At 44.4% G+C, this 24,995-nt stretch overlaps 1 protein-coding gene across 2 annotated transcripts in view; it reads right to left on the reverse strand.

Annotated features, from left to right (window-relative positions):
* GRAP2 (GRB2 related adaptor protein 2) overlaps positions 1-24,995 on the reverse strand; it is a 51,661-nt gene that overhangs the window by 5,947 nt on the left and 20,719 nt on the right. The window contains exons 2-5 of one of the 2 annotated variants that reach the window (XM_053406199.1): positions 16,118-16,203; positions 9,291-9,382; positions 7,767-7,886; positions 3,833-4,004 (exon numbers count right to left, since the gene is read on the reverse strand). In XM_053406199.1, the coding sequence (XP_053262174.1) occupies positions 3,833-4,004; positions 7,767-7,886; positions 9,291-9,382; positions 16,118-16,195 (462 nt within the window). In that variant the 5' untranslated portion in view covers positions 16,196-16,203. Of the gene's footprint in view, positions 1-3,832; positions 4,005-7,766; positions 7,887-9,290; positions 9,383-16,117; positions 16,311-24,995 lie in introns of those variants that run through there. The other variant, XM_053406200.1, reaches the window with a different exon arrangement.

Consider the following 24,995-nt stretch of genomic DNA (forward strand, 5'->3'; position numbering starts at 1 on the left):
GTTGCCTTCAGATGTCTTTTAAACATCAGATAGTTGTTTATTTCCTTGAAATCTGATGGGAGGGTGTTCCACAGGGCGGGCACCGCTACCGAGAAGGCCCTCTGCCTCGTTTCCTGTAACCTCACTTCTTGCAGTGAGGGAACCGCCAGAAGACCCTCAGAGCTGGACCTCAGTGTCTGGGCCGAATGATGGGGGTGGAGACACTCCCTCAGGTATACTGAGCTGAAGCCGTTTAGGGCTTTAAAGGTCAGCACCAACACTTTGAATTGTGCTCAGAAACGTACTGGGAGCCAATGTAGGTCTTTCAGAAATGGTGTTATCCACCATTTCTAGTCACCAGTCTAGCTGCCGCATTCTGGATTAATTGTAGTTTCTGAGTCACCTTCAAAGGTAGCCCCACATAGAGCGTGTTGCAGTAGTCCAAGCGGGAGTTAGCCAGAGCATGCATCACTCTGTCAAGACAGTCTGTGGGCAGGTAGGGTCATAGCCAGTGTACCAGATGGAGCTGGTAGACAGCTGCCCTGGACAAAGAATCGACCTGTGCCTCCATGGACAGCTGTGAGTCCAAAATGACTCCCAGGCTGTGCACCTGGTCCTTCAGGGGCACAGTTACCCCATTCAGGACCAGGGAGTCCTCCACACCTGCCCGCCCCCTGTTCTGCAAAAACAGTACTTCTGTCTTGTCAGGATTCAACCTCACTCTGTTCACCGCCATCCATCCTCCAACTGCCTCCATACACTCACACAGGACAATCACCGCCTTCACTGGTTCTGATTTAAAAGAGAGGTAGAGCTAGGATTGTACACCAGGATTGTTTCCACTCACACACCCCTTGCTGTCCTCCATCCTGGCAAATAAGAAGCATTCTCAAAGTTCAAGGATGTATTCTAGCCAAGCAAAGACACTTGAGGAGACTGCAAAGCAGGGCAGGTGCAGCGTGTGGTCTGGGATGAGTTCCGACATTCGAACTCAGGACGCAAGGGAGAAACGTGCTAAGAGGAAGGCATGCTTAGCAAATCCACACTGTGATCAACTCCCACCCAGAAACCAATGTCCCCACTGTGGAAGGGTGTGTGGATCCAGAATTGGCCTCCACAGTCACTTACGGACTCATTGTTAAAACCATGTTTATGGAAGACAATCTTACTCAGTGACGAGTGATCGCCAAAGAAGATCCCTCTCAAATGCTTTCATGCTTCTTTTCTAATTGAATAATCCCTGATGCAAATACTTGATGCCATTTACCCGTCCTTTCACACAAACACACTTCTTTACTTTCCAAGACAGTCTTTTAAAAATGGATATAACTGCTGGAAAGAGATCAGCAACATGATCCTCTCTGCCAGGTGTGTCATTGCTTCTCTTCGAAGCGGATAAGGAAGTGCTCCTCCCTGCACAATGTGGGTTACAAAACTTCCTTGCTATTGTGGGTGTTATGTACTGAGTTGAATAGGATCCAAACTGCAGCAGTCTGATTGGTCCTAGAACAATAGGATCCAAAAGTCAGCAGTCTGATTGGTCCTAGAACAATAGGATTCAGAATGCAGCAATCTGATTGGTCCTAGAACAATGCAGCGGTATGATTGGTTGGCAGGAACTACCCAATCATGCTCCAGATAGAAGTGAATCCACAACCTGATTGGCTTACAGTAGAATTCCGGAATTAGCCAATCATGTGCAGCCCATTGTGTAAATAATGTATATAAAGCAGATACTTTGAGGGGACTTTCATTCATTCCTCCTCACCACTATGACCTGAATAAAGAGCATGAAATCACTTTGTGACTCTGAGTATATTTCAGTGGGCACAATCTATTTTCTGCTTTGCCTCAGCATTCACATCCTGGTAATTTAATATCAGAGTCCACATCCTGGTTAAGCAGGGCTCTCTGGTTACTGTAGTTACCGTACCTCCTCCTTCTCAGTACTGCACTGTGAATAATGGTTTACAACCTGCGACCTGTCGTTTCTTTGTTCTTCTGGCACAGACTGAAACAAGCTGCCAGCAACGTGGGATCTACCTACATCCCAGGGTTACCTTTTGCGCTCAGGTCACACCCACACCATAGATTTTAAGCACCCTTAGCAAACTAGTTTCTAGGATTCTCCTTGATTATTAAGGTGGTATAAGTGTGATTCAATGTGTGGTGTGGATGTGACATTTCTCTCCTCCTTTCAGTGCTCCACTCATTCTGGGTTTGTTTTTTTTATCACTATGCTTAAACCATGCCTCTTGTCTCCGACCTCAAGGCCTCCTTTGCATTCTGTGTAGATTGCTGTTAGGAGTAAAATAAATCAAAACAGAAGACGGCAGTGAAATGAGATTTTCAGCTTCAACAAAAAGTGTATCCTTTCAATGAACCAGCATGAATGCTCTTCCCATAGTTCCACCATAGTCCCCACCTTCTATTCCATTGAAGACCTTTATTTTTAGGCAAGCTGTCCCAGAGGGGCAATTCCCAGTCATGCTCATTGTCAAATTTCATGAATTTTACTACATTGCTTGGTCTGGAAAGGTCGCTTCCTGGTTCACTTATAAATGTCTCCATAAAAATCAATTGATTTTTATAACATTAAAACTAACAAAAAAGAAAAGAAAAGGTGGGATTGGGCACAAGTTTGTCTCACGGAAAAAGTCCATTAGGACTCCTAATTACATGCTTCTGCCTCATATGTACTCATTCACCCTGGCTTGGTAAAAACAGTGCTCCTTGAGATTTACGATACGATACGATACAATACGATATCTTTATTGTCATTGTCCCATATAGAACAATGAAATTGAAAAACTACATAAAACTACCACAAAACTACATAAAACATTCAAAAACCCCTAAAAACTCTAAAACCCCATTTTAAAATACACTATACTATAGAGACCCCTTAAGCTGTGTTTAGAACCAGAATTGCATTTGTGTAGAAAGTCTCAGGCGGCTAGTCCTGGCATTTATAACCCTATACCTTCTTCCAGAGGGCAGAAGCTGAAAGAGATCATTTCCGGGGTGCATACTATCCTGCGCCAGCGGCGTAGCGTGGGTTGTCAGCACCCGGGGCAAGGCAAGTAATTTGCGCCCCCTAACCCGTGGATTTGCGCCCCCTAACCCTACAAATCTATGCCTATGAATGATGGTCCCTCTCTCTCTCTCTTTCTCATATTCCAATTGATTCCCATTTCCGCCGATCGATCCCCGAAGCTCTCACCCAGCGAAATTCATGCGTAATTACGCTTCGCCATCCCTAATCCTGCCGCTTCCACCGGGAAATCATGACGGTGCGTTTCTCCTCTCCAAACTTTCCCCGGCCCTTTGCCGGCCGGCGCAGCCCTTTTGGCTACGAGCTCCCCTCCTTCTCTGCCCGCTTCCGACCCCACCTCCCCGTCCAGCCTCCCTACCTCCTGAAAAAAGGCGCCGGCGCCGAGCAGGACACCCCCGCAGCCATCGGAGAGAGGCGGGGCCGAGGGAGGCAAGCCAATGGGCGAGGCGAGGGTAGGTGGCCACGGGGGCGGGTGCTGCCGCAGTCCTCGGGTGGGCAAGGTAGGAGCAGGCGGAGGCTGGCCAGCCACTCTGACAATAGGGGCGGGCCGAGGGCACGACGCGGCTGGGCCCTCTGGACTTGCGCCCCCCCAGATGTTGCACCCGGTGCGGCCGGCACCCCTGGCACCCCCCACGCAACGCCACTGTCCTGCGCTATCTCTGCCGCTTTCTTATGGCACCTGGCAGCATAGATTTGATCTAAGCTGGAAAGAGTGCACCCAATTATTCTCTCTGCAGTCTTTACAACCCTGGATAGCATTGTTTTTTCCCTGGCCATGCAGCTCCCTGCTGCTCTTACCTGCTGTTCTTTCTGGGTCTCGTCCCGCAGGAAGATCTGTGCGTGTCTGGAGATGGAAGAAGTCTTGTAGAATTCCACAAGTTTATTTAGTGACAGGAACTTTTCGCTCCACAAAAAGTAGTTGCCCTTTGGGTCCCTCATCACTTTAAAGTGTTGTACGTTCTCTTCATGTCTGGGTACCAAAGGGAGAAAACAAAACATTTGACAACAGTCTGGGATTCCCACTCATTTAATTTTTAAATGGTTTTGTTTTGCTTTGTATCCTACTTTAATGACATTCAGAAAGGAAACATTTTGGATGAAAAGCAGTTTTTGGAGCAGTTGTGAAAATGCTTCCAGCGCTGGCATAGAGCATTAAAGCTATGCTTAAAATCCTTAGCATTTAGAGGCCTGTGAAAGGCCTTTATGAAGAGCAATGGTGCTGTATTAATGAAAACGGTCAGTCAGGCCCTCTTACTAAATATTTAATCACACAAATCATCAAGGCAATTTTGAATTAACATCCATCACCAGAGGAGACATGACGGGGCAGTAACTTCCTAGGCATCTGTTGTTCTAATATAGCTAAACCAATGTAATACAAGTCAGTCTAAACCAATGGCCAATATGAAGCCCACTAACACAAGCATCAGTGCTCCCATGAATAGCATGTATGATGCCTGGCCCAACAGAGAAGGATGAAGGATAAACCACAGCCTTTTTGTGTAAGGGTACTCGCTAAACAGGGATGGGGAACTTCAGGCCCAGTGGATAATGCAGCCTTGCACTCTATTTGTTTGGCCCTCAGGACTCTCCCCCCAGGCCACGCCCCTCACTGGCTCCTACTTCATACCCCCCTTGAGTGCTTTTTTTAAAAAAAAATATTTTAAGGGTTTTCTTGTTTTACAGTGTAAGTGTAATGCCTCGTATTTTTTCCCCCCATGTAACATTTTTACAAATCCGTTTCATTTGTTGAGGCATTATTCCTTGAGTGCTTTTGCCTGCCTGGAATGTCTCCTTGAACTCTGATAATGCCTCTTGCTTGTTGGGATGGAGGATAGAGATAGAGTGTGTGCATGTACAAACTAGCTGACTGTACAAAGCTAAACTTTCCATTTGCTGCTTCAACCACTCATGCTTCTGGTGCTCCTCCTCATTGGCATTTGACCCTCAGAAGGTTGTCCAGAAGCAGCCTTGAGGTGGGAGGAGCTTCCCCACCCCTGTTATAAAAGGTCAGGGCAGAAGGAAACTATCTTCATGGGTTCTGCGTTGCCAAATACAGGAAGGAAAGTCCCTGCTCTTACCTTGGTTATGTCATATTTGAGAATAAGGTAGGTCACTTGGAGGAATCATAGCTCAGTGGCAGAGCACATGCAGGTTAGGCCAAACCCAGCATGAAAGTGCCCGGGGCAGGACCACCCACCGGCTACCCATACTTTGCTGTTAGTGGGACACCACTCTGGGCTCCTCCCTGTTTTAAGCTTCTCTCAATGCCTGTTGCTAAAGCGGCTGAAGGAGTAGCCTAAGAGCGAGTGGAGCAACTGAACTGCTCCCTATCATTTGAATTGCTGCCAGTTTTGTCTTGTGCTTGTTTACCTGCCTCCAGCAACTCAGCAGGCAAAGTCAGGTTCCCACCCACATCGCTTTCTTCCTGTTTTAAGTTGCTGCCTGACAGTGTCTGAACCAGTATGGTTAAGAGTGCTGGACTAGGATCTGGGAGACCAGGGTTTAAATCTCCTCTAAGCCATGAAGCTTTGTGGGTGACCTTGGGCAAGTCACTATCTCTCAACCTAATCATAGAAATATCATAGAAGGGATTCTGAGGACCATCTAGTCCAACCCCCTGCAATGCAGGAATATGCAGCTGTCCCATCCAGGGATCAAACCTGCAACCTTGGCGTTATCAGCACCACGCTCTAACCAACTGAGCTATCCAGGCTCTGCTTCGTACAGGCTGCTGTGAAGATCATATGGAGGAGTATGATGCCTCAAGCTCCTTGAACAAATGAATAAATGTAGTAAATCAATAACTAAAATAATTTGTCCAAAAGTACGGCTATGGGAGTCTTCTTGCTTAGGGTGATCATTTGATACTGTGAACAGTATTTCTCAAAAATCTACAGATGGCTTGGGGCTAGTGTCACATGCCTCAGCTTCACACACTGGCAGTGGGAGCCCACTGGAGCCAAAATAAATGGTAATGTGTACATACCCCAACAATGTCTGGAGGGACTAAAGGTTCCCACCTCTGATTTAATGGGGTGGTTCTGCTCCATGTCCCAGCTTGTTATATATTTGTATGTTGTACAGGCTGAAATAACATTATGTTTATTTCAGCTTGTATGTCGTTAGCTTGATTGATTGGCTGTTATTTCAAAGAGGGCTTCGTGCTGCTACTGTAGAGATGGTTGCTATTTACCTGTTATTGTTTTATGTTTCATTTCGTTTTGGTTTTATTGTTGGAAGTCATGTTGTGTGCTTTGGCAAAGAGGCAACTCATAAACATTTGAAAAGATGGAATAATGGTCTACCTGGGAAAGAGGAAGCATCACACAGCCACTTTTGAGAGATGCTGTGCTCTGTTTTCAATTACAAAAGGATGGCTGTGGTGGAGTGGGGAAGGAGGGAGGGAGGCTGAGAGAAAAAAACATTTCAGCATGCAAGCCAGGACTATAAGGTCCATACTGGGCAAGAAGGCTGCTGATCTTTTTTGATTTATCATTTATTTATATATTGCTTTGCAGGCGAATCTCGCAAAGCAGTTTATGTAGAACAGGTAAAACAGTAAGCATCACTCAAAGCTATATAAACAGCCAAGGCAAGGTGTCTTGGGGAGCTGCGGTGGGGTGGAGGGCTCTTTTTTTGGGGAAAAACAAACACAAAATCTTTATTTCTCCCAGGGCAAGATGGTTCCTTAGGCAGCTTTGTGGTGATCCTGCGGGAGGGAGAGGCCACCTCAGGTAAACTACTGAGAGCTCTCCAGGCTGTTGTAGCTTCTCTCCCTCTCAGGGCAAGATGGCCTTGCAGTGGTGGTTTGTTTGTTTTTTGCTTTATTGTGTATTCTGTCTCTCGTTTTGTATTTTTATTTTGCGAACTGCCCTGTGATCTTCAGGTGAAGCATAGTATACAAATTTACTAAACAATAGTAAAAATAAGGAAAGTTTACCCCTCGCTGAGCTGCAATTACTACCATCCTTAGCAAACTACAGATGACTTGCAGCCAGCATGAGAGCCTCCTTCTCCAACTAAGTTCTCTCAGAAATATAGGATACTTCCCCATCAAGTCGTAATACTGCAAATGATTCATTTCCGCAAATATTAGCAGCAGGACTTTTAATTTACTGGATTTCCCCTGCAAAGTGTAAATCTGTATTAAAGGGGGTGGGGAATACAATCTGCTGTTTTGATGTCGATGCCATTGTGTGAACATAAAAGTAAGAACAGCTACAAAAATAGGAAGGGAAATAAGGTGTGGGTCTGGTATAGGTTGAGGTCTGCTTGAGCACTAGAGCTACAGTGGGCAGCTGCATGTCAGGGTTCAGTCCTTCTCAGGTCTGGAAACAGGGCTACCTTGGAGGAAGAGGAGGAGGAGAAGCAGGACCCCCAACAGAAGACCATACTGCCAGTGACCCCGATACACCTTCAGACCTAGACATTTCAGTCACAGGACTGGAGGTCTCCAGACCAGTCGCCTGACTCCCTGGTTGGCTCTCTGAATAAGTAAAGGATTGCATCATTTATATATTTTATTGGCTGATGTTTTTATATTGTAAGCTATTCTGTCAGGCCTCGTTGGAAGCAGATAGCAGGATAACAGATTTGTAATTAAACAGATCTTCATACAGAGAAACAGAAAACAGGCCTGTTTAAAGATGCCAGCTGGAGGGAGACCTCCTCAGTCCCAAACGCCAGTCTTTCTTAAAAGGTAGGTAAGAAGGCTACAAAGCACAAGTACCTGACAGAGATGGAGAAGTCGCCTGGACGGTTCTGAGTACCTCGGACGATGAAGGAGCCCACTTTGTTGCCCCTGAGCATATTCTCTGCCTTATGGCGGGAGACGTCTTCATGGAACCAGCTGAAAAGTGCAACAGATTGCATTCATGGAGATGAATGTAGGTGGTGAAAAAGAGAGACAGAGAAAGAAAGAAGAAAAGAAAGAAGTGATAAAGGGGAAAAAATTGGAGAGAAAATTTACAGTGAGCCAAGTAAAGAAAAGAGGGTACAGTGGTAGAAAATGCCACATGACTGATTCTGAAATAGAACAGCCCAGCTATTTGCTAAAGGGAAAAATGAGTAAAAATAAGTAAATGCACCCCTATTTTGGAAACCCCAAACTCCTTCATGTGCTGCTTTCACAAAGATTGAGAAATGCGATGACACCAGGGCAGGACATAGGGGCAGAAGTCCAGGGCCCCACTCACCAGAATGAGCAGGTGGGCCCCTGCATGTTGTGGGGCTGGCATATGCTATACACATGACCATCCAAAGAGGGGGGAGGGGGGCATTAATTCAAGGGTTTCAACATTCACAGTGTTTCAAAGCTCAGAAAATGGAAGTGTGCCATTCCTATTGTTAAATGTCATGACTATATGTAGTATGCCCCTCTATATCACATCCTTAGATTCACGTGTAGAGACTCACAGTTCAGAAGGCTCATAGAACTGAGCTTATATCACCCTAACGTACAACCCAAGGCACAGGTACTTGCAAGAGAAAAATGGATGAATTTTGTCTAAAAATGAAATAAAATATAGGCCTGCATTTTGTTTTTTGAGTTCTCAACCTTCAGCTGCCAGCAGATGAAACTGCTCTATACAAAAAGTTCCTTTTGGTTCCATCCAGCAGGGGCCAGTGGTGCAACACATACAAGCCAACGACAATCCCCCAGAGCCTACAAACACTGTTCCTCGCACACCTGCTCCAGGTTAATAATATGCCAATAATTATTTAGAAGTCTGCACTGCCACGCATGTAGTCTACTGAAGTCAAGCCACCAGGTGTACTCTGTGCTACAACACAGTACTTTAGGGGGGGTAAGTATTTTTATATAAAAAGGATGCAAAGTAGTTTGATTGTCGCTGTTGTCTTTAAATCTGCAGAGAAGGATAATAAACTTGCATATGGTACCACAGCATATGAGCACAAAAGGCTGAGAAGTTTATGCCTGGGCACTGTGAATGTGGTTTAATTAGCAGCTTTGGTGCAAACCATAATTTACTTAAGGACTGCTAAAGCAGGATCCTGCACTTAACAAATGACTGAGATGTCCCTCTCCGCCTCATGCACACAATAAATCCTCTTTTTACGATGGAGCAGGTGCACAGGGCTGAAGATCAAAATAAACATCGCTTTAATTGCGTGTCTAGCAGGAGTTTTCAAAATGTTAATTCTAGGAACACCCTCACCCCTGACTTTCAACAGGACCGCAGTGTACAAGGACACACTCAAGCTAAACACCTAGAAGAGTTGACATACTTACCTGGGACTGTGAAAATCTATGAAATTCTTTGGGACATATCCTTCATAACTATTCAGCTCAGCCTTGTACCACTCTTCCTTAGAGCTTAAAATCTATGCACCGAAAGGAGAGTCAGTATTAGTTTAAAGGACATATAGGTCTTATGCTACCCAGGTTTTAAATGTCCCATGTCCCCCTCCTGGCACACGCCCCACTGTTAGACATTTGTCAACTTGCCCGCAAGGTTCTGAACCAAGCTTCAGCAGTTCTATGGGAAAAACCTCAATTTTCTCTCCTTAGTGCAGGTGTGGGAAAACTGGCCCTGCAGGTGCTGCTGAATTACAACTCCTACCATCCATGGCTATGCTTGCTGAGGCTGATGGAAGTTGTAGTTCAGCAGCACCCAAGGACCAAAAGGTTCACCATACCTGCCTTATAGAAATGATATGGCAAAGCCACTGTGCCTGACTGAGAGCCCAATTCATGCAGTTTGCATGCGAAGGATGCTCTACCCAGTCAAGGGACAGTGGAGATGCACTATTGTCCCTGCTGCAGAGGATGCATGACATCTCCCATCCTCAGTGTTTACACATTTGGTGTGAATGTATGCAGGTGGAAAGCCCATGCACTTAGATCTCTACATACCTGGGCTTCCCTAGGAGATGGAACCCTGACTGCACAGGATTCCGGCTCCTACAGGAACCTACCCATGTAGAGGTATAAATGCTCAGGCTCTGCTCTTGCAGATGTCCATGGATGGTGGTAGCGGCAATGGTGTAACCCTGCTGCCCCTTGTATAACACAATAAAATGTACGAAGGGTGCTGAAGTGTTCACAAGATACAAGGATGCAACTCCAGTAATAGAAGCAAGGTTCCCAAAATAAAGGAAGAGTGGGGGTGTTGAGGACATGTCCTCAAAACATGTCCTAGCTGGAACCTATCCAAATTAGGAAGCAGGCTGTGAAACCTTTCCCAGACACTGATTGGTTACCGTAATTGCTGAAAAAATGGTTCAAGGGGCGATAACCCTTCTCCTTAAAGTGGTATGTATAGGGTCTTAGACTTGTAGGACTTTCAGTTTATGCTTCATTTGATGCCTTAACAATGCTTCGCCTTGGGAGAATACAGACATCTTTAGGAGTCAAACACACAAACACATACAGATACTTAGCCAGCGTGGAAGACTTCTGCAAGACTCATCAGCTGCACTGGACTTTGCTATCTCAGTAAATTGGTTTCCTTGTTTAACAGTTGCTGCTGTTTGTTAGTGACTAATTACAGTGCTACTTCAGTCCTGCCTGATAACACAGCTTTTTCATCCTGCACACAGATATGGTCACTCAGCCACAGAGACAAGCGACCCTCCTCTGTTCTGAAGTGGTAATTTCACACGACAGTACAGCAGACAGAATTTTCTGATCTGCAAGTGGTGCAGGCCCAGGGATTTTAAGGCTGCCACGAGGTTGGGTGGGTGCATAGGGGCACACAGCTACTCCCTAGTCACTGCCTGCTGCCTGCAGGGAACCATAAAAGAGAGAGAGGGAGCAGAATAGGTTCATTTCTCACACTGCAAAACCACTTTGCAAAGGTGCCCACTTGGCAAGTAGTATCCTGCTCTGCAATGTAGTTAGCATAATAATTAATCCATCCCTGTAGCAAATGAACCAGACTTCAAAGGTAGGCAATGCAGTCGCAAGAAAAAAGGAAACAAAGCAAGTAATTTGAAAAGACAATCATAGACCGGATAGGTATCAAGGGCTCTTGCAGAAAAGCAGCCACTGTGGGAGCAAAACATGCATTTGGAAGAAGTAAAACTACGAGGAGGACACAGAGGTATTAGAGGAAGTGCTCGTTAGTTTTGCCCAAATTCCTGCAGACTTGTTCAGATGGTGGAGGGATCTGGATGTGTATTTCTAATATGTCTGTGATGAAAGAGTTCTGCTTTGAAGATCTTACAGGGGGCTTAAGGAACTGTGTGAGAGTTTTTTTAATGGGTTGCTTTGGTTTTAGTGGTCTGGACCAGGAAAATACAAATCCTTCCATTTAACTAACAGGGTGGAGAGCGGCCAAAAAAAAGCCCCCGGATCCATAGAGCAATGCCTGCATTAGATCCTATAGATGTTTATGTGGAAGGACATCCCACAGACTTAAATGGGACTTACTCCCCAAGGTAAGTGTGTGCAAGATTGCAGCTTTACTTGTGCTGACCTTGCACTAAAGCAGCTGAGGCATGGAATCAAAAAAGTCCCAAAGGCTGGTTGGACCAACAAGAATTCAAAGAACTGTAAACTTGTGCCCACTATAAGCAATAGAAACTTAATGTTTTCCACTGCCCATGGATTTACCAAGCTCAAGTCAATGTAGAGAAACGCACTTAAGTCCATTGATTTCAATGTCTAGATGCCTGCATTGAATTGTGGCCATTGTGTTTTGACTCTACCTCTTCATGCATCAATCCTTTCCTGAATTTGGTAGCACTTTGACTTCCTTACACACACAGGTATAAATGCCTAGACAGTGGAACACAACAGAGGATAATTCCTGTTATGTTGTGCTGCACTGTACATAGCGTACACCACATAAAGACTTTTAAACCATTAAACAGGCTAGAATTTTTTGTAAATGAATATATCTGCATTCAGCGTAGAAAATCTCGCTTTATTTTTGCTCTTCACAGAAATAACCACAACGTAATCATCTGGTCCCCTTCATGGATCACTGCCTTGCCATGGCGAAGGGGCTTGAATAACTCGGAGAAGCTATGAGCTATGCCGTGCAGGGCCACCCAAGATGGACAGGTCATAGTGGAGAGTTTTGACCAAACGTGATCCACCTGGAGCAGGAACCGGCAAGCCACCCCAGTATCCCTGCCAAGAAAACTCCATGGACAAAGACAACAGGCATATAAAAGTTATGATGCTGGAAGATGAGCCCCTCAGGTCAGAAGGCGTCCAACATGCTACTGAGGAAGAGCGGACAACAAGTACAAGTAGATTCAGAGCTGATGAAGCGGCTGGGCCAAAGCCGAAAGGACGCTCAGTTGCGGATATGCCTGGAAGCGAAAGGAAAGTCCAATGCTGTAAAGAAAAATATTGCATAGGAACCTGGAATATAAGAACCATGAACCTTGGTAAGTTGGATGTGGTCAAAAATGAGATGGCAAGAATAAATATTGACATCCTGGGCATCAGTGAACTAAAATGGACGGGAATGGGCGAATTCTGTTCGGATGACAATCATATCTACTACTGTGGGCAAGAATCCCGTAAAAGAAATGGAGTGGCCCTCATAGTCAACAAAAGAGTGGCAAAAGCTGTATTGGGATGCAATCTCAAAAATGATAGAATTATCTCGATACGAATCCAAGGCAGACCTTTTAACATCACAGTAATCCAAGTTTATGCACCAACCACTGGTGCTGAAGAAACTGAAATTGACCAATTCTATGAAGACTTACAACACCTTATAGAATTGACACCAAAGAAGGATGTTCTTCTCATTATAGGGGATTGGAATGCTAAAGTAGGGAGTCAAGAGATAAAAGGAACAACTGGCAAGTTTGGCCTTGGAGTTCAAAACGAAGCAGGGCAAAGGCTAATAGAGTTCTGCCAAGAGAACAAGCTGGTTAGCACAAACACTCTTTTCCAACAACACAAGAGACGACTCTACACATGGACATCACCAGATGGGCAGCATTGAAATCAGATTGATTATATTCTCTGCAGCCAAAGATGAAAACGCTCTATACAGTCAGCAAAAACAAGACCTGGAGCGGACTGTGGCTCAGATCATCAGCTTCTTATAGCAAAATTCAAGCTTAAACTGAAGAAAGTAGGAAAAACCACTGGGCCGGTAAGATACAATCTAAGTCAAATCCCTTATGAATACACAGTGGAAGTGAGGAACAGGTTTAAGGATTTAGATTTGCTGGACAGAGTGCCTGAAGAACTATGGGTGGAGGCGCACAACATTATACAGGAGGCAGCAATAAAAACCATCCCAATGAAAAGGAAATGCAAGAAAGCAAAGTGGCTGTCCAACGAGGCCTTACAAATAGCGGAGGAGAGAAGGCAAGCAAAATGCGAGGGAGATAGTGAAAGATGCAGGAAATTGAATGCAGATTTCCAAAAAATAGCAAGGAGAGACAAGAAGGCCTTCTTAAATGAGCAATGCAAAGAAATAGAGGAAAACAACAGAATGGGAAGAACCAGAGATCTGTTCAAGAAAACTGGAGACATGAAAGGGACATTTCGTACAAAGATTACCATAATAAAGGACAAAAGTGGTAAGGACCTAACAGAAGCAGAAGACATCAAGAAGAGGTGGCAAGAATACACAGAGGAATTATACCAGAAAGATATGGATGGCTCGTACACCCCAGGTAGTGTGGTTGCTGACCTTGAGCCAGACATCCTGGAGAGTGAAGTCAAATGGGCCACTGCAAATAACAAGGCCAGTGGAAGTGATGGTATTCCAGCTGAACTATTTAAAATTTTAAAAGATGATGCTGTTAAGGTGCTACACTCAATATGCCAGCAAGTTTGGAAAACTCAGCAGTGGCCAGAGGATTGGAGAAGATCAGTCTACATCCCAATCCCAAAGAAGGGCAGTGCCAAAGAATGCTCCAACTACCGCACAATTGCACTCATTTCACACGCTAGCAAGGTTCTGCTTAAAATTCTACAGGGAAGGCTCAAGCAGTATATGGACCGAGAACTCCCAGAAGTGCAAGCTGGATTTAGAAGAGGCAGAGGAACCAGAGACCAAATTGCAAACATGCGCTGGATTATGGAGAAAGCTAGAGAGTTCCAGAAAGACATCTACTTTTGCTTCATTGACTATGCAAAAGCATTTGACTGTGTCGACCACAGCAAACTATGGCAAGTTCTTAAAGAAATGGGAGTGCCTGATCACCTCATCTGTCTCCTGAGAAATCTCTATGTGGGACAAGAAGCTAAAGTTAGAACTGGATATGGAACAACTGATTGGTTCAAAATTGGGAAAGGAGTACGGCAAGGCTGTATATTGTCTCCCTGCTTATTTAACTTATATGCAGAATTCATCATGCGAAAGGCTGGGCTGGATGAATCCGAAGCCGGAATTAAGATTGCCGGAAGAAATATCAACAACCTCAGATATGCAGATGACACAACCTTGATGGCAGAAAGTGAGGAGGAATTAAAGAACCTTTTAATGAGGGTGAAAGAAGAGAGCGCAAAATATGGTCTGAAGCTCAACATCAAAAAAACGAAGATCATGACCACTGGTCCCATCACCTCCTGGCAAATAGAAGGGGAAGAAATGGAGGCAGTGACAGATTTTACTTTCTTGGGTTCCATGATCACTGCAGATGGTGACAGCAGTCACGAAATTAAAAGACGCCTGCTCCTTGGGAGAAAGGCGATGGCAAACCTAGACAGCATCTTAAAAAGCAGAGACATCACCTTGCCAACAAAGGTCCGTATAGTTAAAGCCATGGTTTTCCCAGTAGTGATGTATGGAAGTGAGAGTTGGACCATAAAGAAGGCTGATCGCTGAAGAATTGATGCTTTTGAATTATGGTGCTGGAGGAGACTCTTGAGAGTCCCATGGACTGCAAGAAGATCAAACACATCCATTCTTAAGGAAATTAGCCCTGAGTGCTCACTGGAAGGACAGATCGTGAAGCTGAGGCTCCAATACTTTGGCCACCTCATGAGAAGAGAAGACTCCCTGGAAAAGGCCCTGATGTTGGGAAAGATTGAGGGCACAAGGAGAAGGGGACGACAGAGGACGAGATGGTTGGACAGTGTTCTCGAAGCTACAAACATGAGTCTGACCAAACTGCGGGAGACAGTGGAAGACAGAAGTGCCTGGCGTGCTCTGGTCCATGGGGTCACGAAGAGTCGGACACGACTAAATGACTAAACAACAACAACAATCATCTGGTGAACCTTAGTGATGGCACCGCATGCCAAACTACCAAAAATATGTGTGGCTAGGAAGCAGCTAGATTAGCTATGCTAGTGGCTGAACTAAATATCACTTAAAATAAATGCAGCTGTTTATCTTCCCATGGGCCAATGCTCAAATGGTAAAAATACTAAAGGCGACCTCTGTCTAATGCTTACTTTCCTGGAAAGAGGTATCTGGAGCAATCAATTTCCCTGGTGCATGGAGGGCTGGCTTCTGATCATTTTTCTAAAGAAGGGGTTGAAGTGAGGAGATAGGTTTCCTCCTGTCAGTGGGCCTCACACTTCCTGCCTCTTTCATCTTTTCCACATCAGGGCTGCAACCCATATCACTTTTCAAAAACAGCCTGATACTTGGTATGTACATTTTGTGTGAAATAGAGATATTTCACAGTTAGGTTACTGTTCCAGAGGACAGCCTTCCCACAACCTGGTTGGATTATATATCCCATTAGCCCCAGCCAGCATTGCCAAGGGTCAGAGGGGATGGGAGTTGTAGTACAAAACATTTGGGGGGATTAGGTTGGGGAAGGCAGTCATAGGATTTAAAGAACATTGGTAAACAAGACCCCCCCCCGTGCCCACATTGTCCCAAATGATTTCCTTGTGCATAACTCTTCCATTGTTTGTGATTGCTTAATGTCCTTGTAGAAGGTGCTACTTTGAGTCTTTGTTCTTCTTGTTCAACTTTGAAATGCAGATTTAAATTTTGGACTAAGAAGGATTTTCTTTTTACTATGCAACCTGGGAATTATCAGTGAACCACTAATCTACCAGTGCCAGTTGTGGGTTTGCTGTCTTATGGGATGGATTGTTAATACAAGCTCATAAGCATTGAGCAGAACTTACAGTGTTAAAAGAGAAAATACTTGGGTGAAACCTTGGTTTGCACTTACCTTCAGAACATCCCCAGCCCGGAAACTCAGTTCATCCTCTCCTGTTGCATTGAAGTCAAACTTTGCAGTAGCTTCCATACTGTCTCCTGTGAAGGGATCAATGGTAAAGCTTAGTATAGTATTAATATCTGTTTTGTGGAACTGTACTGAACACAGGAAAGCTTGTTATGGCCCTTTTACTCAGGGGATCTTTGGACGAGATTGTTCTATAAGTATTTCCCCACTTGGACAGGTCTGACTAGACTGTTATGCCACTACGGACACTAGCATAATCGAGTCACAATCCTAAATTCAACTCAACCTGTAACAGGGTCAATAGTACAATTGGCCAAAGTCAGAAAAGCTAAGCATCGTCACACTGAAATACATTCCCACAGCCTTCCCCATCATCAAATCAATCATTATCTTGGGCGGCATCATCATCCTTGCAGGAAAGGCACTGTCAGTCAACATGCACCAATGGCCAGATAATTCCATTTACGTCTTCCAGCCTAGTATACAAATACACACACCCTCTGCAAAATGCACAAACAAGTGGCCAGAAAGAGACACCACTGCTTCCTTATGTACATAGTGTTGCATATGGAGAAACCATATGCTTCTCAAAAGGAGGGTTTCAGGCTTGCTGAAGGAGCAGTGCCTCCACACGAGAATTTCCATAAGAATGCGCAGGATGCAGTTTACAAATGGTCTTCAAGGGCAGCAACTTTCTGAACCTTGCATTACAATAGGTTAGTTGTGAAGTTGCCTGTACATGCTTAAAACACATGTCTCCAAGAGAAGGATCAGCTGGGGTTTCAGCTGAACCAGAAAGAGGCAGCCCAGACCACAGTGAGAAAATGGCTTCGATATCCTCTGGGATTAAAAAAATTGTTGAGAAATATAAATAAAGACAAGGGGCAGGTTATCAATTCTCACAAATGTCAGAATCAGAGATGGAAAAGCCTATGACCCTGCAGATGATGTTGTACTACAACTCCCACCACCCACAGCCAGCATGGCCAATGGTCAGAAATGAGGTTCAATCACGTCTGGAGAATCACAGGTTTCCCATCCCTGCTGCAATGATGTCAAAATACCTGCAGGTGCACATGAGCTCTACAAGAACTCCATTTTGGCACCAAATAGAGATATTTACATAGTGCAATGGTGTTGAACCTGTGGACCTCCAGATGTTGCTGGACTCCAGCTCCCATCAGCTCTGATCATTGACAATGCTGGCTGGGAAAGATGGAAGTTGGAGTCTAACAATATCTGGCTGGTCAGAAGTTCCCCAGTTTCCCCATTGTGAAAGAAGACACCATTATGAATACAGTTGTACCTTGGTTCTCAAACTTAAATCCGTTCTGTAAGTCTGTTCCAAAACTAAAGTGTTCCAAAACCAAGGTACGCTTTCCCATAGAAAGTAATGCAAAATGGATTAATCCATTCCAGACTTTTAAAAACAACCCCTAAATCAGCAATCTAAGATGAATTTTACTACCTAACAAGACTATTGAATCCATAAAATGAAAGCAATAAACAATGTACTGCAGTTACACAATCCATCCATCAGTAGCTGAACTGGGTTCCACACAGTCACAGAAACAAAAAAGAAAAAGAGCCTCAAAACCAAAAATGCTAAATAAATAGCAAAACCAGACAGACCTCAGCGTAACACTCAAAACGGAAGCGTGGCACTCAAATCGCAGCGTAACACTCAAAATGGAGCACGTTCTGCTTCTGAAAAAGTTCGCAAACCGGAACACTTACTTCCGGGTTTGCAGTGTTTGGGTTCCAAGTTGTTTGAGTACCAAGGCATTTGAGAACCAAGGTATCACTGTACACTATTGTGTTTCTGTCTTCTAATAATGCGTTCAGATGGATCAAATATACAGAACTTGAACGTACCTCAGATGAATGCACTGGGGTCTGATTGTGCTGCAGACAAAAAGGCTTGTTTTTACGTTTGCAAGCGATGATGTTAGGATAAAGGACAGGAAAGCTCCTCTTACCATTTCCTGCTAGCAGGGTTGTGATATGATCTGAAAGGACTATCGATGTAACAGTCCCTTTACCTCAATCTGCTCCTCTTCCCTGCTCAAGCTGCCAAGAGCAAGGCAGGAAGTGGCTCACTTTATAGTGCATGTGAGAGGCTGTACCATGAACAGCAGCTGAGAAATAGATAACATGGCCCTTGCAAAAACCTACAGACTGTGCTTCATTACCCATAATTCCTTGTTATCGCATTGTGCTCATACTTTTTCTTTTTTTAAAATAGAACTTCATGAAACAAACACATAAAAACTAAAACAAACCAAGCTAAGGCTGGCGTGGTATGTTACATTCACAAGAATAATAAAGCTGGTTTTCCAGATATTTATGATGATACAGATGCGCAGGTAGAGAGTACCGTCAGAACAAATGAGAGAACACACGACTGGCGCATTGTGTTCATTCTCCAAATGTTGTTGGATTACAACTCTGAACAGCCCAAGTCAGAATGGCCAATGATCGGGGTAATATAAATTTTCCAAAAAAACATATTCCAAAAACACAGCATTTCCATAAAGTTAGAATATTCCAAAAATACTGTAAATTGCTTTGGGATGCCTCTTGCAAAGCAATTAATAAATAAAATAATTAGAAGAACAGGAACAAATGTTAGCCATCCCTGCGCTAAAACAGTCTTATCAAATGCCTAAAATTGTAACTGCTACGCCACAAACTTGACAATTTTACATCCAACTTCGAGTCTTGTACATCATCTGCAGTAGGAGAATAATTAGAGTCTGGAAATCATTCATGGATTCATTTGTTCATTTTCTGCCATCTGACTCCTCTATGCAACCCCCTTGTGTAGGTTCTAAACATGATAGAGCATGGGAAATTTACATACAGATGAACCAACTTGCCTTAGGATACATGACTCATACCTAAATATGGGAACACTGGAAGGGGTCGACAGCCATTTATAATGTGCTGTAAATTATAAGAACCAACATGCATGAGACAAAACACCATAGCAGGCTTGTGAGGTGAGGTGCATGTGTGATGAGGCATGACAATTTTGAAGAAGTTTGGTGCCCATTTTTGTGATTTATAATAGAAGAATGGAAAATACTGGGCCTCCAAGACTTCCATTCTGGAGAGATTTACTAAAATTAAAACAGAACACTCACCTAGGATGAGAGCACCATACAGGAACCTCGCTATTTGTTCTGCTGTAGGTTGATGAATATTTATTATGCAATAATAAATAAATGACATTTGCCAATAAATGACATTTATCAATAAATGACATTTGCAAAAACAAAAACAAAAGAAAAACACCTTTAAGGCTGCAGTCCTATATATGCTTACCTGGAGTGAGTCCCATTGAACTCAGTGAGTCTTACTTCTGAGTACACATGGAGAGAACTGCATTAGTATTAGCTGCTGTTTTTATCTTTCTGTCTTCAGCTTACATTGTTTTATCTTCCTGCTCTGCTCCCATCTTGCCGGTTGTTGCTTAAAATTTGCTTTTTACTTATTTCATCGTTTTTACCAGTATAAGCTGCCTTGAAGTTTTGTTTTTACAGTAAAGAAACCTCAAGGAGCGCCCCCCTCCAACTGCTGCTAAATTACATGAACACCATAAACCCAACTCACGAGATCTATCTGCGGAGAAGAAAGGGTGTCAGTGTGTGGGACTCGTAGACCTCAAAGCATATTAAAGTTGCTTTGTGTGCATTTGTGTGTGTGCACTGACACATCCCCATGCATGAGTCAGAGGCATACACCTGTGCTCTACCACATGTAGAAGCTACATGTCAAGGCCATTTATGAACCAGCCCAAAGTCCCTTAGCAAGAAGTGAGGGCGTAGCCGGGGGGCAGCTGCACCCCCCCTAAGTAAATAAAAAAAAGACGTAACTAAAAGTAGAAACAATTAGAATATTTGAAACAGAAATGTTCTCTGAGGTCACTTGGATGAGGTTGTGGTGCATTCTAGCGATGCAACCCGATTGAGTGACAGGTATGGCTTCCGCAAACTGACCTATCACGTTGCAGGTTCTGGAACAGGACAGGTAGGTGTCCTGCCCCCCCCCAAATAAATCCTGGCTACTTCCATGGCAACAAGTTCCTCTCACAGCAGAAGTAAAATATGCTAGTGAGGAAGGCACAAGTGTTATGTGAAGGGGGGGGGGGGGACCTCATCACTTTTAAGGTAATGGTCCACTGGAGACGCATCACTGAGAGTTATCACCTGTCATTCCTAAATAGAAATAGGATCTTCTCCGCACACTTCCTCCTGGGTGTCTTTCGGCACTTTCTGTTTCCTTGTTGCTTATTTTAGATGAATTTGAATTCATGTGACTGAACACGAGACAGGCAGAATGGAGGCCAGGCGTCTGGCAGCCGACACCCAGATTAGCTGGCACAATGTGACCTTGTTGTCCAGCATTCTGTTTAGGCTGCAGTTCCTGGGATGTACATGCCGTGTTGCTGTACAGCCTTACAGCTTGGTCCGCCTTGAGTGGCAGTAGCTCCTGCAGCCTCTTAAGAATTTGCCAGTAAGGCAGATCCAGAGAGTTGGGAGGCTATTTAGCTCAATCCAGTGCTTCATCTGTCACTGCCGGTTTCCTCGCTCCCTCCCCGATTAGCCCATGAAATCCAACGCTGCCAGCAAAGAGTGCAGACTGGAGAGAGCCTTCGAAAGCTAAGAGCTATGCAGAATAAAGTAGTTACAGATGTTGATTTACGATCAGTCAAATAAAAGAAGTACTGTACACAGAAGCGGCAACAAGCTTGGAGGGCTGGGAGTTTTAAAACTTTATATCCACAAAATGGAGATTTATTAAATTCTGTCAATGATTAGAATCATACCATGCATAGGACCTGTTTTTATATCATCCTGGAAACTTTTATTTCATCATGGGTGCCAGTACCCTTACTCATTTTGTACAGAAAATGTAAACATAGCTTACAATTGGCAATGATGTATCTTACCACAATCCACCATTAAGTGTTTTCTCCATTAAATAACAATTTCCAGAAGAGTAGCTGTGTTAATCTGGTGTGGCAAAAATGCCTTGCAGCACCATGAAAACAGTAATACAGGATGAGTCCTTTAAAAGAGGCCCTGTGGATACAGAGTACACATGTTCTGCAGGGCCTCTTTTAAAAGACTCACCCTGTATATAGCTGCATAGTTGAACTTCCTGACAAATTATAACCCCGCAATTTCATGTTGGACACTCAGGGCCGTCTTTACCCAGGGGTGCAAGGGGTGTGGTGCACCCGGGCGCCGAATTCTGGGAGGCGCCAAATGTACAGTGGTACCTCAGGTTACATATGCTTCAGGTCACAGACTCCGCTAACCCAGAAATAGTACCTCAGGTTAAAAACTTTGCTTCAAGGTGAGAACAGAAATTGTGTTTCGGCGGTGCGGCGGCAGGAGGAGGCCCCATTAGCTAAAGTGGTGCTTCAGGTTAAGAACAGTTTCAGGTTAAGAACGGACTTCCGGAACAAATTAACTACTTAACCCAAGGTACCACTGTATACCTACTGTAATCTGGTCCCTCTCGATTGGCGGCAGTGAAAAGCAATGGAGCGAAAGTCCCCCCCCCTTCCGTCACTCTGTTATTCTGTAGCGTCAAATATTGTAGCATCAAATATTCCCGCCGAGTCAGGAAAATGAAAGCAGTTATTTCCGCTGTGTCGTTGTTACAGGTGAGCAATTCTCCTCCCCCAAAAAGGTCAATAACTTTGAGTTTGCCCCTCCCAAAAAAATCTGGGGGTGGCTAAACTAAATTTGGAGGCTCTGGGCCGATTTTTGCACCCCGGCAGCGCATATGCTAAAGATGGCCCTGTGGACACTACAGTATTAACGGAGCAATTCAACCTGCTTTTGCATCCTTCAACCAGCCCCTCCTGGCCTTCTAAGACCCTGCTGGTCTCTGCCTGCAGAGGGAGGCAACTTCACTCCATTGGCACAGAGTTCCCTTCTGCCCACCACACGTGCAGTCAGGCAGAAGTCTGAGCTGGCCTGGGATACACTGCTAACCCTGATGTGATCACATGACAGCATTAGGAACAATCCAAGCTCAATCGTTGTGCTTAACCCTGAGTGTTAAGTCCAGTTGCGGACGACTCTGGGGTTGCGGCGCTCAACTCGCTTTACTGGCCGAGGGAGCCAGCATTTGTCCGCAGACAGCTTCCGGGTCATGTGGCCAGCATGACTAAGCCGCTTCTGGCGAACCAGAGCAGCGCACGGAAATGCCGTTTACCTTCCCACTGGAGCGGTACCTATTTATCTACTTGTATTTTGACATGCTTTCGAACTGCTAGGTGGGCAGGAGCAGGGAGCAAGCAACTGGAGCTCACCCTGTCGCGGGGATTTGAACTGCCGACCTTCTGATTGGCAAGCCCTAGGCTCTGTGGTTTAGACCACAGCACCACCCGCATCCCCCTGGGGGGTTGGATGGCTCCCTAAATAGCTAACTGTCCTTATGCTGCATCTCTTAGAGGTATGGGCTATCCTGGTTTCTGATAGCCCCAAAATCCTGGTCTTAAATTAAATTCCCTGCTGGGGTGAATAAATAAAATGCTAGAGAATCTTCACATAAGCTCGTAACATTCCTAATGATAGAAAGCATATTGGAAATTTACAGCTTTATGAGAAATCTCTTTGCATGGATGTATCTTAAATGAAACGAATAATGTATGAATATAAATCTACCCCCCCTTCTTACTGCAACTGCACTTTTTGTGTACGATACTTATTTTCTGTGCCTAATTATAAACCAGTAGCTCATGCACATGTGCTTGTATATAGAATCATAGAATCCTAGAGTTGGAAGAGACCACAAGGGCCATTGAGTCCAACCCCCTGCCAAGCAGGAATATTGTTATGTTATTGGTCCCTGCAAACTGCACTGCAGACAAGTTTATCCCTACACGGTTACAGCCTCTGCCCACCTATTTGCATACCCTCCAACATTTCTCAGATGAAAATAGGGACGTCCTAAGGAAAAGTGGGACATTCCAGGATTAAATCAGAAACCGGGATGGCTTGTCTAAATCAGGGGCGTCCCAGGAAAATAGGGACACTTGGAGATTCTGTACCGCAGGCACAGGAGATGGTGGGGGCATGTATGGGTCACAGACTGATATGCTTGAAGCAACGCCCTTGTCTGGCTTTCCCATGTCACATCATTCATTATCTATCAAGAAGCTCATATACCAAGATAGTCTCCTGTTGCATTGGACTGCAACACCTGATGGGAGTTATAGTCCAAATCATCTGGAGGGCACCTGGTGGAGGAAAGTTTTGCTAAGGCATCAAAACAGGCACATGGGAAATTCCCATGAAGATATGTGTCTGGTAATTTATCCATCATCTCTTGCCTGTAAAATGGCTTAACGGCTTATAGTTTAAGACAATTACACAGTCAGAAAGAAAGGATTTTTATTACATCTTGAGGAGCTGGCTATATATTCAAAAACCCTTTGCAGGCTAAAAGAGCTATCATAAACTTGTTGAAAAGGCAGTTCTCAGGATAGGCATGTGTTGGCTTGCTGGCTGATGAATGAGTCAAGAACACCATTGTCTAGCGCAGGCATAGGCAAACTCCAGCCTTCCAGATGTTTGGGACTACAATTCCCATCATCCCTGTTGTTCTAAACATCTGGAGGGCGGGAGTTTGTCTATGCCTGGTCTAGTGATTTCTTTGATCATGACTGACTCTTCAGGTGCACTGGGACACTCTGTATGCATGAGTGCATGTGAGTGTACGAAATCATGTGCAGCGTTCTCCGAGTGATCAAGGGGAAGATGAGGAGCATATATACCCATGGATGAGTTGTTTGCTTGAAAGGTGGTCATTGTGGCAGAGACAGTAACATTGCAAAAGTACTGCTGACTTGCTTTAACTAAAACTATGTATGCATTAACAATCCTTCCCATTCCAGTGTGTGCTCCCACTAAGTTGGTTGAAGGCCCTGCTCATATGATATTAGCCAATGGATCTTTCTTCAAAGCAATTTCCATTTGATTTGAAAACATATGCTGCTGTTAAGCTGAGGTGTGTACATTTGAGATAGCCATTGCACATGCACAGATGACAGCTTCATGAATACGGGTTTGCGGGGGAGGGGGAGGGGGCTTGCAGGTGCAGAGAAACCAAACAGATAATGTGCATTGGGTGAAGACATCTCCACCTATTCTCTGGTGTGTATAGCAACTGCAGATGAGACTTGAAACAGTGGGGAAGAGCAGCCATCCTCCTTCATTTTAAGCCATTACATGCAACATTAGCCACAATCCGCATCTTTCCTGCAATTTCTTGCAAAATAATGTGTTTTTATGTGCTGTCTTCCAAACCAGCTACGACTGGTATTGAGAACAAGAATGACCTAGCTGTCATTAATGTGAACAGCATGAGACTCTTAATCTCAGGGCCATGGGTTCCAGCCCCACTTTGGGCAAAAGATTCCTGCATTGCAGGGGGGTTGGACTAGATGAGCCTTGTTGGTCCCTTCCAACTCTACAATTCTATGAAAACACAGCCTTAGCATAAGTAGAATCTTTTATCTGCAGATTCTAGTGGCAGTAACTAACCCTTCTTGAATAAAAATAAGTTTGAAAAATAACTCCCAGTAGGGATTACAGGTTTTAAAGATGCATTTTGGAAAGATGGTTTAAAACTCCAACCTCCAAAAAGACATTAATGATAGTTGAGGCAGGATCCCTTAAAAGGAGCAGCATTTAGGAAGCTTAAAAGGACGACTCTTGCTTGTTTTCATTTTCACCGATTCCAACTTCAGTGAGAGACTGAGACAGAGCCCTCTTGAAACGACCGAACAGATGGATTAAATGTGGTTGCTGTTATTTTTTATTGCCAGGGTTGGATTTAC

Source organism: Podarcis raffonei, chromosome 10, assembly GCF_027172205.1.
Source record: "Podarcis raffonei isolate rPodRaf1 chromosome 10, rPodRaf1.pri, whole genome shotgun sequence".
NCBI classification, from domain to species: Eukaryota; Metazoa; Chordata; class Lepidosauria; order Squamata; family Lacertidae; genus Podarcis; species Podarcis raffonei.